At 52.7% G+C, this 16,916-nt stretch overlaps 1 protein-coding gene across 1 annotated transcript; it reads right to left on the bottom strand.

Moving 5' to 3' along the window:
- Positions 1 to 2,278: 2,278 nt before the first annotated feature.
- Positions 2,279 to 15,386, bottom strand: SUV39H1 (suppressor of variegation 3-9 homolog 1). Its single transcript, XM_040265899.1, has 6 exons — positions 15,139 to 15,386; positions 12,929 to 13,074; positions 10,887 to 11,549; positions 4,909 to 5,055; positions 4,687 to 4,816; positions 2,279 to 3,953 (listed from the first exon to the last, which is right to left on the bottom strand). Exons 1-6 carry the CDS (start codon positions 15,155 to 15,157, stop codon positions 3,820 to 3,822), a joined length of 1,239 nt encoding a protein of 412 aa, XP_040121833.1. The 5' UTR covers positions 15,158 to 15,386; the 3' UTR covers positions 2,279 to 3,819.
- Between the last annotated feature and the right edge of the window lie 1,530 nt (positions 15,387 to 16,916).

The raw sequence follows: 16,916 nt of genomic DNA, 5'->3' as shown, positions 1-16,916 counted from the left end.
GGTGTTCTTTGGAAGGAATGATGCTAAAGCTGAAACTCCAATACTTTGGCCACCTCATGCGAAGAGTTGACTCATTGGAAAAGACCCTGATGCTGGGAGGGATTGGGAGCAGGAGGAAAAGGGGACGACAGAAGATGAGATGGCTGGATGGCATCATCGACTTGATGGACATGAGTTTGAGTGAACTCCGGGGGCTGGTGATGGACAGGGAGGCCTGGCGTGCTGCGATTCATGGGGTCACAAAGAGTCGGACACGACTGAGCGACTGAACTGAACTGAACTGGTCTGTTTGCAAGTCTGCTTTCCAGGGCGTGAGGTTAATGAAGTCTGAGAGTTTTTGCCCCACAATGTGAGTTGCTTGTTTGTGGGCACAGGGAGCCAGGATGTGCTGTCTGAGCCGTTTTTGTATTTGTCTCCCAGCATAGAAGTTCTCTGATGCAAGGTCTGCAAGATGTTGTGGGTCCATGTCCCAGTTCTGAGGTTTCTCTGCCATGTGTGGCCGACTTTGCCCAGAATGTGAGGTTTCTGGGCTGTTTGGTGATCTGTGTCCATGAGGGTCAGTGTCTGAAGTCTTCCTGGATACAAGTACAAAGTGCAAGTTCCCTGAGTGCTTTTGAGGTCTGAGTCCAGAGTGTGCTATTTCTCAATCATTTGGCAGTCTGTTTTTTTTGTTGGGGATGTTAGTCTAGGGTGTGAGGTTTCTGTTTAGGGTCTGTGTCTTGAACGTGTGACCTCAGAGTTTTTTGGGGTCTGTATCACAGGACATGAAGCCTAGAAGCTGTAGAGGATCTGTGTCCAGATTTTCAGGTCTCTGAGCTCTTCTGTGAACTAGAACATGAGGCCTTTGAGCTGTTTGCAGACGTGTCTGTGTTGAAGGCTCTGAGCTGTTTTAGGGGGAATCTCTCTCCAATTTGTGACATGTCTGAACAGGAATCTGTTGAGTGTGAGGTTGCTGAGCTGATTTAGTGCCCGTGTCTCAGCAGATGTGGTTTTGGTGTGCCCTACCATCATGTTTGGGATATGAGGTCTCTGAAATGTTAGCCCATCTTTATTCCAGTTTGGAAGTTCTCTGAGAAGTTGCTGGGTCTTTATCCTTGGTTGTGAAGTCTGAGTTTTGTGGGGACCTGAAGTCAGACTTTCAGGTCTCTGAGCTCTTTGGGTGTGTGGGTTGCAAAGCATGAGGTCTCTGAAATGCTTCAGTCTTTCCTAGGATGCCCTGACTTGAACTGTTTAGAGGTCTGTGTCGGAAGTTGTGGAGTCTCTGAGCTGTGTATAGACGTTTCCCAGGGTCAGAATTCTCTCAACAGGGTCTGTTTCTGGGCCGTGGAATCTCTGAGTTCTTTGGAGTCTGTGTCCAAGACATGAGTCTGAGTTGTTTATGGCACTATATTCTAGCGAATAAGGCCTCTGGAATGTTTAGTGCTCTGTGAACAGTATCACAGGTTGTGAGGTCTTTGAGATGTTTGTGAATCTCTATCCCCAAAACTGGATGCAGTGTAGCAGGGCAGCATTTGCAGCCTCGGGGTCCTTTGGAAGTCTGTGTCCCCTAGGTTCAGTGCAGCATGGGTTATATGCGGTTCATGTCCAGGTTGGATTGCAGAGCTGTAGGGAGATGCGTCCCAAGGTGTGAGGTCCCTGAGGTTCAGGGTCAATTTCCAGGGTATAAGGTCTATGAGCTGTTTGGAGGCCCGTGCTTAGATGCCTAGATCTCTGAGTTGTTCAGGATCCTGTCATCTGTGTGCAAGGTCTCTGAAATATTTGAGTACCTGTCACAGCATGTGTGGTCTCTGAGCAGAACCAAAGGGCATGGGTTCACATTCAGGTTGAAGGATGATGAAGACAAGTATGTATACTTGAAACACCACCATCTCTTTCTTATGTTTTATACCCTGGCACATATAGGTGCTCAATAAATATTTGCAGAAAACTTCCCCCAGCACATACAGACTTTTCTCTTTGAATGTAGTAAGCAGGCTTTGGGCTCAAAAGTTTGGAAAGCATGGAGGATCCAGCTAGAATTGTGTCATATGTATGGCCAAAGTGATAATGCTTTGTCCATTGCAACAGCAATGGATTTAGTTTGCTTGTCCAGTGTATGATAACTTTGAAGTGTAAAGCAAGCTTATCTTAGGTCAGCATGTATGCAGATGGTGGTGCAAGTGGTGCACTGCAGGGAATTTAAATGGTTGAGGTTGGAAGACTGCATTCCTGGGCACCCCTGCTCCCAGCCTCTCATCTCCCCAACCCCCACCTACACAAGGTCTTCCATCCCCACACCTTGGTTTTTTCAGTCAATAACCTGTTTTATTGACGCCCATTCCCAGACTGGGAGGGCCAAGGGGATATACAAGAGGAGAATCAGATTCAGTCCAAGCCTGAAGGTCAGTCTGGGGGTGGGGAGCACAGACACACAGATGGACACAAAAACAGACACACAGATCTGGCATCTGCTGGCAGGGCACACAGTCTCACATGGGAACACTGCACACAGGTAGTCAGGGAAGGAAGGCTTCCTAGAGAAAACCTCACAGGGGAAGCAAGGGACGAGGCAGCCATTAGCGCCTTCACCTTTTATACATTTGTGGGCAGGGAACTGAGACCAGAGGACCCAAGGTGAGTGCAAAGGGCGGGAGGGCTAGGAGGTGGCAGGGGCTTCCCCTCACCTCGCCACATCCTGGTGGGTAAGCCAGCCCCACCCCATTCTTGGTCTGTGCTTTGCCTTCTGCCACACAGGCCCTTTCCTGGGATCCACCTCCACAGTTTTCAAGGCTTCCCTGAGACGATCCATGTGGACCAGGTGCTCAGCCCAGTGCCTGGCACCTCCTCAGCACCCCATCCATGCACGTTTTGTCTAAGTGCTGTCTACAGCCTAGCTAGGTCTTGGGTCCAGCTCTGGGTGCTATCAGCAGTCCTCACACCACAGGTTAAGGGCTCCCAGCATCCTTTGAACTCAAGAGCCCTGGGCACTTTCTAGCTGTTGCAAAGGCAGAGCTGAGTTCCAGCCCACCTTAGTGAAGTGAAGTTGCTCAGTCATGTCTGACTCTTTATGACCCCATGGACTGTAGCCTACCAGGTTCCTCTGTCCATGGGATTTTTCAGGCAAGAATACTGGAGTGGGTTGCCCACCTTAAGGACGGGTAAAGTCTGGGCTGCCTCTCACTGGCCAACAGGCCGTGGGCATCCACTCTCCTCTAGTGGCATGTGGGTGTCTGCTTCTCAGAGGCACAGCTTTGAAAAGGAGACCCTACAGCTTTCAGGCCAACACCAGCCAGCATGCAAGCATGAGCAGGACCCAGCCACAGCCTGCAGCCCTTGAAGACCCCCCCACTTCTTTCACTAGCACATTTCTGTGGTAGGGGAGGCGAATGGGCTGGGAATCCTGGGCTCTGGGGTCAGCCTGTCCTGGGAATGCTTCCTCACACCCTTGGGGCAGCAGGGAGAGGGCCTGCAGCAGACCCTTCAAGCTCTGGCCAGAAGCAGGTGCAAAAACAAACGTTTCTACTTTGGGTATGGGCTGGGGCTCAGCCCTCGGACCGCCTTGCTAGGCCATGAATCCCAACTGCAGAAAGTCCTGGTGTTGAAAAATCACTTCTGAAGGTGGGCAGGGGTTTGTAAGTGCAACCCATGGATGGGGCTGGGACAGGGAGAGGGGACTCCTGGAGTCCGTCCTCCCCATGGCCATGCAGCCCTGAGCAGGGGGCAGGCGGAGGCAGGCAGGAGGCCCTGGCAGTTGTTCTTCAACAGGAGGGCAGCAGTGGGTGGGTGGGGTGGGCTGCTTTTTAGCCCACCCTGGTCAGTCTGGCCTCAGACTTCATGGGGCTAGAAGAGGTATTTGCGGCAGGATTCAGTCCCACACTTGCATTCGATGCGGACCCGCTTCTTGGGAGAGCCGGGGAGCCCAGCCAGGCCAAAGTTGGAGTCCATGCGTGTGCTCTCCATGTCCACGGGGTCCACTGTGGAGTCACAGCCAGAGGGGGGTACTTGTTAGACAGAAGGCCAAGATGGAGGGGTCCCACTGCCCTTTTTACCACAGGACCCAGGAGTCTGAGGGGCGGGGAGCAGGTCTGAGATGTGAGTCAGGTAGTGGGTCATAGGGTTGGTGGTTTCGGGTAAGGGCCAGGGCTTCCACTAGAGGGGTGTTCAGGTGTTAGGAAGATGGCCAGGGAGTGAGGGTTCTCAGAGGATACAGGGAGCTGTCGGGGTGACCAAGAGGGTTGTGTCAGACAGGGGTCAGGAATGGAGGGTCACCTGGGCATCCAGAGGGGCATCTGAACTCTCCTGCCAAAGATTCCCCTCGAGTGTCTCAGAGGTGGCTAGTTTGTCAAGAAAGGGACTGGCTGGAGGCCACAAGGGTGTCCAGAGTCTTGGAATGAGGAAGGTCAAAGGGGGTTAGGAGCAGTGAAGGTTGGGGGACTGGGGAAATTCAGACAAGATTGCAATCAGGAGGAGTGTCTCAACTCTTGAACCAAACATCCTCCCCCAGGAGCCTCAGGAGAAGTTGGTATGAGGGTCTCAGGCTTGGGGTCCAGTGGTTAGGAATGAAGGGATCCCCAAAGGGTAGGCATGAATCCAGGAGTCGAGATAGGAGCCTGGGAGTGAGGAAGAGCCTCTTAAAGCTCCTTGGGGAGGGGTCTTCATGTCCCATGTCACTGTGTGTCCCTGCCCCCAGTCCCCTGCCACCCCCACCTTGCATGTTGTAATCAAAGGTGAGCTCCTCGCCTGCCCGGATGGTTCTGGTGGCAAAGAAAGCAATGCGGGGCAGCCGCTCATCAAGGTTGTCTATGAAGACGTTGTACACCTGGAGGTTGGGGTCACACTGGGCAAAAAAAAAAAAAAAAAAATGGCAGGAGGGTGAGGAGGGGCCCCAGCCTGCTCCTCCCAACCCCCTGCCCACCTGCGGGTACCCACACTGTGGTTGACAAAGTGGGAGATGTTGCCGTAATAGGCGGCGTCCACAGTGTACACATCCTCCACGTAGTCCAGGTCGAAGAGGTAGGTGGCACCCTGGCGGTCATAGATCTGGCCCCGCCGCTCTGCCTCCTCTGAGGTAATGATCTGGGGAGAAGGTCACAGGGGAGAGGAGGTTGGCTCAGAAGGTTCAGGAAAGCCAGCACAGCTCCTGACCCCCATCCTGGCCCCCTGGAGGAGAACAAGGGAGCAAGGAGGCACCGCTGTGGCTAGCTCAGCAGTGACACACAAGGGCTGGTAGCCCTTCTCAGGCCTCTGGATGGTATGGTGAGTCTCTCAATGGTAGGTGGAGGCCGGCCACAAGGTCCAGGAGTGAGAGAGAAACCCCTTTAGTGAGAGACCCACATCAAAGGTGAGGAAGAAAAAGACCCAGGGCTGAACAGAGAGGAGCGGGGAGAGTGGGAGTGAGAGGCTGATCCAGGGCAAGAGAGCCTGAGGAACTGAAGGACCAGCACAAAAGAATCAAGCCAGTGCAGGTCGGTGTGTGCACTGTGTTCTCAGTCGTATCCAACTCTTTGTGACCCCAAGAACTGTAGCCCACCAGACTCCTCTGTCCATGGGATTCTCCAGGCAAGAATACTGGAGTGGGTTGTCATTTCCTTCTTCAGGGGGTTTTCCCGACCCAGGGATCGAACCCATGTCCCTTATGATTCCTGCACTGGCAGGTGAATTCTTTACCACTGTTCCACCTGGGAAGCCTATGCAGGGCAGTGCAGACAGCAAAAAGCACATAGTGAGCATGAGAGGCCTGGGGAAAGGGAGACTGAATGAATGAGAAAGAGACTCAGATGCCAGAGCCAGAGGCAGAATTAGACACAGAATCTTAATGCAGAGGTCCCAGGTCCAGAGAAAAGGCCAAGACCCCAGAGAGTCTGAGAGCACAAAAAAGAGGTGGAGGCCAAAAACTCAGACAGAGAAGGAAGAGGAAAGTAAGGAGACCATAGCACAGATGAGACCACCTCACTCAGGCCTAACACTGTGCACTGCCAACAGCTGGTATTTAAGACAGCAGGAGGTGTATCCTCCTCCCCAGCTGGGTCCCCGCCTGTCCAAGTAACCGGAACACTATCCTAGCCCAGCCTGTCCTTGCCTCCCAAGTGCTGGTGACGGACTCCCCACCCAACCCCCGCCACACACCACCCCTCCTCTCTATCCCTTGTGTCCCCTCTTCCTCGTCAACCACAGCCTTCTGGTAATCCCCGACCATGCTTCCTCTGGGTGAGGTCCCACCAGTAGCCAAGACTTCCCCTTCTCGGCCTGGGTGCCCTTAGACCAGGGCCAGCCTCATTCTCCACTCCTGGGTTCTTGCTGCCTATCAGCCACAAGTGCCAGCGCAGTACACCGCTGACACGCAGTAGACACCTGTCATGTGTATTCCGCCCTCTAGCTCGGAGCCCTGACCTCCGTCCAGCGGTGGTCCTAAAGGCAGCTCAGGTACTCTCTTCTTGCCACATCCCATCTTCCTCCCCTCTCCCTCTGTCAGAGACGACTGCCCACCACTACCCTCCTGCCAACTGGACATAAGCCTGAGACACACCCCAGCCTCATTTCTTGCTCATTCTCATGCCAGCCCGTGACCAGCCTGTTTTCTCTAGCCTCCTCCTTGCCTCCTCCATCACCACCTGCAGCCTCTGTTCTGTGCTGAAGGCTGATCAACAGCCCCCTTAGAAGATGCAGGCTTATCCCCTGGGCCACACTGCTCACTGCCCCTTACTCCAGCTCCATTCCTTGAGGAACCTGGCTTCCCCATAGCAATTTCTGTTTGTTCGCTCATTCATTTAGTGGATTTTCATGGGGCCTACCCTGTGCCTGGCCCCAGTACTCAGGGGTCACAGATGGGTGGGGGAGACACAGGACCCCCTGGCCCATGGGGGTCACTGGTGAGAGAGCACAGGGACCAGGCCCGGGCTGGCCTTCATGGATCACAGTCTAGTTAGTGCTTAGAGCTTGAGGGGCAGTGGAAGAGAGATACCATCTAAAGAGAACTGCAGATCACAAAAGGGCTTTGACCAGATTGAAGTGTGGGGACTCTCTCCTATGGGACTCAACAGGAGTCACACAAGCATTCTGAGCAGGAGTACATCAAGGTCAGCCTCCCTCCACCTCCCAGAGAACACACCTTGCCTTCTGATGTCAGCTCCCACAGATGTCACCTATCTGTGCAGCCTTCCTGAAGCTCCCGCTCCCCACCCACTGCCCCCTCTAGAAGCCTGGGACCAAAGGGCAGCCTCTCCTGGGCTCACGAGCAGACCAGGTAGGGCCTGGGCTGGTTTTTCCCTTTGGGTTCCTCCCCAGCCAGACGGAATGCCCACCTCCTCCCCAGTTTCTATTTTCCTGTCCGTTCTTCCCCTACCTGCTCCCTCAGTCTCCCCATGAGTGAGTCACACTGCAGACCTTGCAGGCTACAAATGGTTCCTTCTGCCTTCTTTTCAGCTCCGCTGTGTAATGGTTGGTTCACCCCCCAAAAAACCTGAGAGCAAAACAGTCCATGTCCCTGCTCCCTACCAGAGTGACTGGAGAAGATAGATGGGCTAGAAGCTGGCAGCCAGGAAAGGATTTTGATGGGAGTGGGAACCAGAAGACTCAGAAGCCAGTTGCTGTTCTGCCCCCTCCCGGATATGGGATCCTGAATGTTCTCTCCCTGTGCCTATTTTCTCAGCCAAATAAAACAAACAAACAAACCCAAACCACAACACTCCACCAGGTCTGGCAGGACACCAGTTTTAGACATTTGGGCCCACTTTACTAGCATGGTGACTCTGAACACGTTTCCTCTCTGTGCCTCAGTTTTCTCATCTGTAGAATGGAGATGACAATAATCTCAACTTGACAGGGGCTGTTGTAAGAATCCAACAAGTTCAGATATGTGAAAGGGGTTTCTGTTTGTTTTCGTGTTAGGAGTGGCTGAGTACTGTAGCTTGTCAAAATCTAACAGGCTCCCTTCTTTTGTGTGCCCTTTCTCAAGAAAAGAAAAACTTCTGCTAATTAAATGATGATATGCCATCATTTAATTAAACTAATTAAAGTGAGGTTCACTTTCATTTCAGAGTTGAAAAAAACATGAAGAAAGTGCATGTTTCAGAACTGATAAACTAGGCTATGTTCTCTGGTGGGTTAGGATGGTGATGTTCCGATGAACGTGGAAGCACAGCTGGTGTGGGGACTGACAGAGCAGAGATGGAGAGTGAACTGGGTTCCAGAGTGGAGGGGGTCAGGGGTATGCCCCCGATTATCTAACACGCAGTAGGCCAGCATCACGTAATCAAGTTAAGTTAATATTTCTGCAAAATGACGAATATGCACACCAAGTGGGATAAACAGACTACAAATAGGCATATATCCGATCTGGTTGGCTTTTGTAGCCAGGTAGGCTACAGAAATTTTTGGTTTCTGGGCATTTTGGATGTTCTGAATTTTGGACTATAATGGCTAACGTTGTTTGAAGACTTACTGTGTACTGAACACCAACTGCTTCACACATCATAACTCACTTTAGTTCTTGGAACAAGTCTATGAGGTGGGTGCTATTATGATTCCCGTTACACAGATTAGGAGAATAAGACACAAACAGGTTAAGTGACTACTGATGAGTGGTGGAGCTGGGATTCAGCCTCAGGAACCCAGAGTCCATCCTCCTGAACCCTCTGCCATGCTGCCTTGTCAGAGTGGGATGCAGGGGGGTGGTTTTGGACCTGGCAGTGTTTGGGGGCCTGTGCTGCCATTAGGAGGCCCCACAGGTCTAAGGATGTCAGAGGTGGGCCTGGAAGTCACTGAATGTGGCAGGAGGGAAGCCAAGAAATACCTTGAAGAGAATGTGGGAAGAGTGAGGATAGGGAATGAGAGGGTCCCCAGTTACTGCCATGTTTATAGCATGGAGGAATAAGGACGCTAAGGAAGAATGGTAGGAAAAGAGTCAGGCTTGTGGGACCTTGGAGTGCCAATGAGTTGAAGACTCTTCCTCACCTGTCAGCATCTTCCTGGGCTGCTGACAACTCCTCCAGAGACGGCTGGTGCGGTGAAACTAGGTACACCCCTGCTCTGGACTTCCTTAGGACCGCTGACTCCTGTGGGTGGGGACGCCTCCTCCCCTGCATAGCTACGACCCCTCCGGGCTGTGACATCTCTTCCACACTGTTGCTCTTCCTCTAAGACCTGACTATCTCCACTGGAGTGTCAGGGCTCTGAGGGTGTGGACACTCCCTCCAGGCTGTCAGAGCCTCTTTGGTGTACACCTGAGCTTCTTGACTGTCACTATCCCACTGGGGTGAGGACACTTCACTTTCCTGTCAGGGCAGCGTGAATGTGGATACTTCTTAACTCGGACTGCCAGGGTCCTCTGGAGAGCTTTCCCTCTTCCTTGAGTCGCACTGGGACATAGACACCTCTTCCTACAGACTATTAGGAACCCTTTGAGCTGTGGCCGCCTCCTCCTTCCTCTGGACTGTCAAGTCTTTCAACATGTGGACATTTACTCCACCCAGCCCCCACGATTGTCTGGGGTGTGGATATCTCTCTGTTCAGACTGTCAGGGTCCTCTGCAGTGTGGACTGCTCAGTCTCTAGACAGTTTCTGTTCCCCCGCCCCCTGGGGCAATGACCCTCTCTATAGTTACCCAGGGCTTTCCAGGTGGTGCTAGTGGTTAAAAAAGAAAAAACCCCACCTGCCAATGAAGGAGATGTTAAGAGACACGGCTTTGATCCCTGGGTCAGGAAGATTCCCGGGAGGAGGGCATGGAAACCCACTCGAGTATTCTTGCCTGGAGAATCCCGTGGACAGAGGAGCCTGGCAGGCTACAGTCCATAAGGTCGAAAAGAGTCAGACACAGCTGAAGCAATTAAGCACGCACACATAGTTCCTCAGAACAGGAGCCTCTCCTCTTCATCACTGTTATCACTATAGCCAATGCTGTCACCTCCCAGCTGTATCACACCCCTAAGAGACCCACAGAAATACAGAGGTGTTTGGGGCTGTCCCTGTGACAAGGTACACTCATGGATTTAAATGGTCACGGTCCAGGGATGTTAAATGTTCCCCAATGCATGAGGCGTTCCTATGTAACAAACAACTGTCTCACCCCAAATGCCCACTGTGACCCACTTCAAAACTTGCTGTTGCAGACACCTGCTAGTTATTCACCCAACCCCCTTTTGTTTTCCACTTGGGTATATGGCTGAATCATGCTTTGCAGCTGCCTTTGAACTGAAGTAAGGCCCATGACTCGGTTCTAGCCAATAGGTGTGGGCAGACATGATATGCACCATATCCTGGCCCAGCCCATTAGAGACCTCCCCTTCTGCGCCCCCCACAGCCCACCCGCCAGGCAACACTGAGGATCAGAGGCAGCTCTAAGCCACAGTAAAGGTACAAGAGGGAAAGAACCTAGGCAGCCACACCATTTGGGGTGGAAGGATACCAGCTTTGCCCCAGTGTCCTGCAGTGGCTAGAGGAGGAGGTAGCCAACCCTGCCCCCACTTCCCACCCAACGCAGACTGTTCTTTTTGTGCAGATTAGTAAAAAAAAAAAAAAAAAGTGCTCCTGGGCAGACACTGCCTGGTGATAAGCTGGACCCTCATGAAATGAGAAGAGGAAGTGCCTTTTCAGATGATGCAATCCTGTGCAGACCACGTGGCCTGTTAAAAGGAATGCTGCCTGGATTTCAGTTCCGGCTTACCTCTTTGCTAGGTACCCTTATGAAGTCAACCCGGTTTGAAAGTATTTCAACGTGCCTTTAACTACCAGCGTGGAATATGTGCCCCTGCCAGGATGTCCCTCTCACACTCAGGTTACCCCCTCAACACCTTTCCCCCAGGGAAAGCAGGGGAACTTAGGGCATACAGCAGGGAGAAAGAGGCAGGCGCTCAGGGTGGGAACACACAGTGGGGAGAGCCATACACACCCGCCAAGCCCTGTCTCCCTACCTCGCCCACGTACTCCATGACGAAACTGTTCTTGCGGATCTTCTCCAGCGTGCGGACACCCCAGCCGCGTCCATCATCCGTGCGGAAGATGCAGAGGTCGTAGCGGATGCCCTTCTGTACCACTCGGTTGGGGCAGTCATAGCCACAGCGGCAGCGGGAGTTGCACTCGTAGATGGGCAGCCCAGCTCGCAGGCGCACCTGGCCCTGGTCATTGTAGGCAAACTTGTGCAGTGATGCCCCAGGGCAGCAGCCTCCAGCCGGTGCCCACAGACAGTCCTGGCACTCGCAGCCCACAGCCACCTGGTTGAGGGTGATGCCCTCACCAACACGGTACTCATTGATGTACACGAAGGCCCGTGGGGGGCCATCCAGGTCCACTTCGTTCTCCACGGTGATGCGTCCCAGGTGGCTGCGCTTGGCGTTGAGCTCCTGCTCCCAGCGCTGGAGTGCCCGCCTCTGCTTGGCCTTCTGCACCAGGTAGTTGGCCAGGCTTGGGTCCAGGTGCCGGGGTGGCTTCGACCGGTGGTGCCGCCGGAGCAGCTCCCTTTCCAAGTCCTTGTGGAACTGCTTGAGAATGCGCACACACTTCAGATTCTGCCGTGGTTCCCAGGTGCTCTCGGAGTCTGGGTACCCACGCCATTTTACCAGGTAATACTCCTGTTCCTGGGGGGTGGGTGAGGAAGGGGTGGGGGCACTGTAAGTGACAGACGAGACCCTTGAGCCAGTTCTTGTGGCACTTCCATCCCAATGGCTGTGGGCAACACCCAAACCACTCCTTTCCTAGAATGACTCTTTGCAGTGATTAAAAAACATGGGCTCTCAGAGTGAGGCTCACTAGGTTCAAATCCCTCTCTTCCCCTTACTGTCTGTCTAAATTCAACTTTTATCTCCCAAACCTATTCCCTCCAGCTAGCTGTTCAGCCTCATCTCTCAGAGTCATCTTTGACTCCTTCTTCTCACACTCCCCATATCCACCCTCAGGAAATCCTTCAAGCTACATCCAGAATACTACACTTCAAATCTCTGTCGCCACCCTCATTGCTCGCCTGGAGTGCAGCAGCAGCCTCCTCACTTGTCCCTCTGCTTCCACCCTCACCCCAGGTCTGTTCTCCACACAGCAGCCAGAAGGATCTTTTCTTGCCGAGAGGCACTATAGGATAGAGTTTAACTACACAGATTCTACAACTAAACACGTTGGGTACACATCCTGAATCTGCCGCTCCCTAGTAATGCAAACTTAAACTCAGGCAGTTATTTAACTTCACTGGGCCTCAGTTTCCTCATCCTGTAAATAAGAAAAAAAGAGCAGATGTTTTTCTAGCATTCATTATGTAGAAGGTATTGTTCTAAGCAACTTATATGTATTATTAGCTAATTTAACCCTTACAACTCTATATAAGGTAGATACTGCTAATTATCCCCATTTTATAGATGAGGAAAATGAAGTACAAAGAATTGGTGTAAGTTTTCCAGGGTTACACAGCCTGGATGTGAACTGAAGCATGCTGGCTCCAGGCTATTCTGTTAACTGTCCTGCCATTATCTCCTAGGGCAACAGTAACAGTTGCCATTTTACAATATTGCTGGCGGGATTAAATTAGTTTCTAAAAGAAAGTGCCTGGCAGGGCAAAGTGCTCAAAACCATTCAGTTCAGTTCAGTTCAGTCGCTCAGTCGAGTCGGACTCTTTGTGACCCCATGGACTGCAGCATGCCAGGCTTCCCTGTCCATCATCATCAAAACCATTAGCTATCATTATCTCCACTTCGGGGCTCAGCATCTCAATCTTTGCAATTGGTTTGTATTCAGAGGGAGGTGGGAGGAGAGATTTATTTAGGGATTCCTTCTGGCTCCTGCCCCTCTCAGAAAGCCACTTGGTTTTCCCACCTGTAAAATGGAAATGATAAGAGGGCCTACTAATCCTACGTTTTTAAGATCAGAGGAGAAAACTGCTTTTGGAAACATGTGGGTAATGGGGGGGGCGGCGCAGGAAGCCAGCTTCCCTGAGTCACCTCTGCCCTGGCCACAGTCACCCCAGACTCACGCGGATCTTTTTGTAATCGCACAGGTACTCGACTTCAAAGTCATAGAGGTTCCTCTTGGAGATGCCAAGGGCAGGGCAGGAGAGCTTGGCCAGGCGGCACAGGTCCTGTAGCTGATTCCAAGAAGATTTGCAACACACACTGCAGCCTAGAACAAAGAGGGCCAGAAAGAACTATTGCTGGGCATCCTGATGAGGCCAGGGGTCAAAGAGGACCCCAAATCATCCCTGGAAATTCCAAAGGACTACCTCAGAGTCAGTGAAATTTAATCCACAGGCCTTCCCAATGCTAAGACCCTTCAACAAAGATGTGCCACTCCCATCTACTCCAGTGCCCACTGTCCAAGGCTTACCCTGGAGCAGCAGACTTCCAAGTGGTTTCTGCTGCACAGATCGTCCTAAAGGAATCTATTCCCCACCCCTCCTCCGGAGCTTTCAGCTCCCTCTATACCATTCTTTAAACTGCTTGCAAACCTTCTTGGAGTTCAGGACCTAATTGTCCTTCTCCCCACTTTGCAAAAGAAAGAGAACAACCCCCATCTCAGTAGGGTGTACTGTCCCAAGGTGGGTGGGTAGGGATGGGATTAAAGCCTCCAGGGCACCAGACAAAGGCATTAACTGGAAAGACTGGTCCACAATCTCATCTGTAACTCCTGGTGCCAGATGTTTTAGAATTCAAATTCCTTTTGGGGGATTTTACAAGTGTAGTTCTAGGTATATCCCCTACATTCCCTAACACAGCCCTAGTGTGGTCAAGAGCATCAAGCCATAATCAAACACATTAATAGTTCTTCAGAAAAGGTGTGAATTTTCACACTGAATAAGAGAAAGATGCAAGATAGTGGCAGTGATAGCCTAATTTTGCCACTGAATGACACCAAATTTAAACTTTCAGGGCTTTTTGGATTTTGGAATTAAGAATAAGAGATTGTGGAGTGATATTAGATTATAGGAAGCGTCCCCAAAGGATTCACGTGGGTGCCTTAAATCCATAAGATATATTTTTTCAGGCTGCATTTTGATTTTGTCTCATTCATATTTCTCTGAAGGGTAAAGCTCACCCAAAGGAGTGTGCTCTGAATTCAAGAACAGACAGAACAAATAGGTTAGTTGTGGGGGGTGGGGGGAGGCTACCAAAATTTTTCAGGACAGATTTTTTTAATTTAAAAGGCTTCTTTTGGTTCAAGGCATATTCTTAGTTGCTGTGCTTTAGAAGCCATTTTATCAAATCATTTCACAAAACCCTTGTTCCAAATGTAATCAGTCAGTCCTCATCCTGTTTCATCTTTTAAAAATGTTTAATATTTTCTACCTTCCATTACAAAAACTGAAACTCATGGTGAAATACTCTAGATGTCAACCTACAAATGTACAAGAGCTCTGCAAAATTATTACGTGTGCATTTCCACCCCTCCTCTTAGACAGGCCTAGTGGAGACTCGGCCTGTGCCCACGCCTTCCTTTCCCTATGCCTCTCCCTTCCAAACTTGCATTTGAAGCCCCAACTAATGTGATCCCAACTCAAATATGCTGCTGTCTCCACACTGACCATAGGTGGACTCTCCTACCCTCAGAGCCCCCCTTTACACCTGTGGAACCCATCCTCCCCGCAGCTTTCCTCATCCAGAGGGGGCCACCTTCCTCAACACTGAGTCACCCCTCTTTGCCTGCGCGTGAGGGAGCCCAGCTCTCCCATTAGGGAAGTCTTCTTCCCCTCTTCCTGAGGGAGTTCTCTCTGCCTCAAATCCTTCCCCCATCACGCTGCGAGCAGATATACTCCCCATGAAGAATCCCCTGTCCCGCAACTCTGAAAAGGAGGTCCGTCCCCTTCCCTCCCCTCCCCTTCCGGCGTCTCGCGTGGACACCAAGAGGGTAACGGTCACCGGCGGCCAATTTTCCCGCGCGCGGGCGCGGCCTCCCCCAACAAGCCCCCGCGCGTGCGCGCGCCGTCAGGTCGCAATCTGCGGCGCGCGCCCCCTCTCGCGTCCCCACTTAGCCCCGCGCCCTCCGTGTTCCAAGGCACGCGCCCCCTCCCCTCAGCCCCGCCCAGCCCCGCGCGCCAGGCCCGCGCGCCTCGAGCCCCAGCCTTTTGGCGCCGACCTTCCGGCTCCCGGCCCGGTGGCCTCGGACGCCGGGGGCCCCGAGTCCGCGACGCCACCCCTCCAGCCCACCCAGCCTGCCAGCGGGCCCGCGTCGCTGCCGCCACTGCTTCACCTTTTAAATTTTCCGCCATCTTTCCCCACGGCTAACGACATTCGGGCCTAACCGGCCTCGCGAGAAGAGAGCTCGCGCGGGCGTGGCCGAGAATGCGCAGCCTATTGGCCGCGCCGCGCAGCGAGCAGCGCCTGCGCGGACCAACCGGCGAGCCGTGACGGGACCCCTCCCAGCCACCCGGCTCGGTCCCGAAGGCGGGTGCTCGCCAATGTTTTGCGAGAGTGCCTCTTGGGGGCGGCCGCGGCAGCAAGGGCGGCTGAGGTTGCCGGAGGCCCTGCCCGTACGCCGGTCTGTCTGTCACGCTGTCAGCCAATCACGTTGTCAGCTAGCCGCAAGAGGGGATTCTCCGTCCTGTCAGACCCCCAATTACCGCCGTCAGTCAGTCCGTCACCATATTTTAACCCCAAGCAGTCCGTGACTCCCCAGGTGGACTACCGCCGCATACAGCTGCTCGGGCAGCCACCCGACTGAAATCCATCACCACTGCCACTGTCTCATCAGACCCCCGCCTGCCATTCACGCTGTCAGTCTGTCAGCAGCAGCATCCATTCTTGCTTTCGGGCCAGCTGCGAGGCCCCCGAGGCAGACAAACGGCGTTGACAACAGCTATGCTGCTGTAAGCCAGCCTGCCATTCCCTTAGATTGTCCCTTCATCACACCATCAGTCTGTCCAGTAGCCAGGCTCTGCATCTACCCTGGCCCTGGAAGCAGCTCCGAATCCCCTGGGGGAAATCATCTCACCACCGCCCAGGAAGCCAGCTTGGGCCCTCTGGCTGGCTGTGATTATGTCAGGACAGACTGTCATTGTCAACATCGAATGTAGCCCTGTGGTGTGGGCTACACACTCCACTGTCAGCTGGTCACTCCATAATTCTCTCAGGTTCCTCCTCATTCATGCCGTGATCAGGCAGTTTATTCCCCCAGAGCACGTACTCACAGCAGCTAAAGCCTCCAGGCCACCTGTCAGTGGCCAGCAATCTGTCATTTCTCAGGCAAGGCATACCCTCCATTGGTAGGTCAGTCAGCATTCTCTGACCCCCGGGGCCCTTTAGGGTGGATGTGATCCTGTCTGTGGACAGCCATGGTTTCAAGCAGCTACACTGATTTTTCAGTGGGCCAGCTGGCCTGTGACTCATTCAGTCTGCCCCTCGTATCAGTCAACCAGGTAGCCATTCTCAACATGACTGAGCACACGGTCTGTCAAGTACGCTGTGATTTGTTCACAGTAGACAGTCAGTCACTAGATCGGGTTGCCTATCAGGCAGCCACAGATCTGTCCATCAGTCAACCTGAAATTCCCTCAGGGTAGACCTCCTTTAGGGGCTTCCCAGGTGGCTCAGTAGTAAAGAATTTGCCTGCCAAGGCAGGAGATACAGGTTTGATCCCTGAGTTGGGAAGATCCTTTGGAGTAGGAAATGACAACCAACTCTAGTATTCTTGCCTGGAAAACTCCATGGACAGAGGAGTCTGGTGGGCTGCAGTTCATGGGGTCGCAAAGAGTAGGACACAACTGAGCGACTGAGCAGATCTTTACACATTCCCCAGACAGTGTAACATCCACACGCTCTCCGGCCAGGTGTGATTCCTAGCAATAGTCAGCCATTCACAACATCCGGCTACCCAGGCAGGCAGCAACAGAACGGGTCATCAGTCAGTCAACCTGTAAGTCCCTCAGGAGGCTGCCTCTCTTTTGCAGCATCAGGTCATCAGCCCCAGCCAGTCCCAAGCAGGCTGTAATTCAGTTAGATTTTAAGTAGCTCACAGTGTCAATAAACCAC

This window comes from Oryx dammah, unplaced genomic scaffold (genome assembly GCF_014754425.2).
Source record: "Oryx dammah isolate SB20612 unplaced genomic scaffold, SCBI_Odam_1.1 HiC_scaffold_23, whole genome shotgun sequence".
NCBI lineage: Eukaryota > Metazoa > Chordata > Mammalia > Artiodactyla > Bovidae > Oryx > Oryx dammah.
This window is presented reverse-complemented; position numbering and strand designations above follow the sequence as displayed.

Bases quoted from the DNA above. Each gene is read 5' to 3' on its own strand.
- SUV39H1 (XM_040265899.1), bottom strand. The intron at 11,550-12,928 runs GTGAGTCTGGGG...CCCACCCCCCAG, and splicing joins GCGATTACAAAAAGATCCGC to GAACAGGAGTATTACCTGGT. The intron at 3,954-4,686 runs GTGGGGGTGGCA...GTGACTCCACAG, and splicing joins CTTTGATTACAACATGCAAG to TGGACCCCGTGGACATGGAG.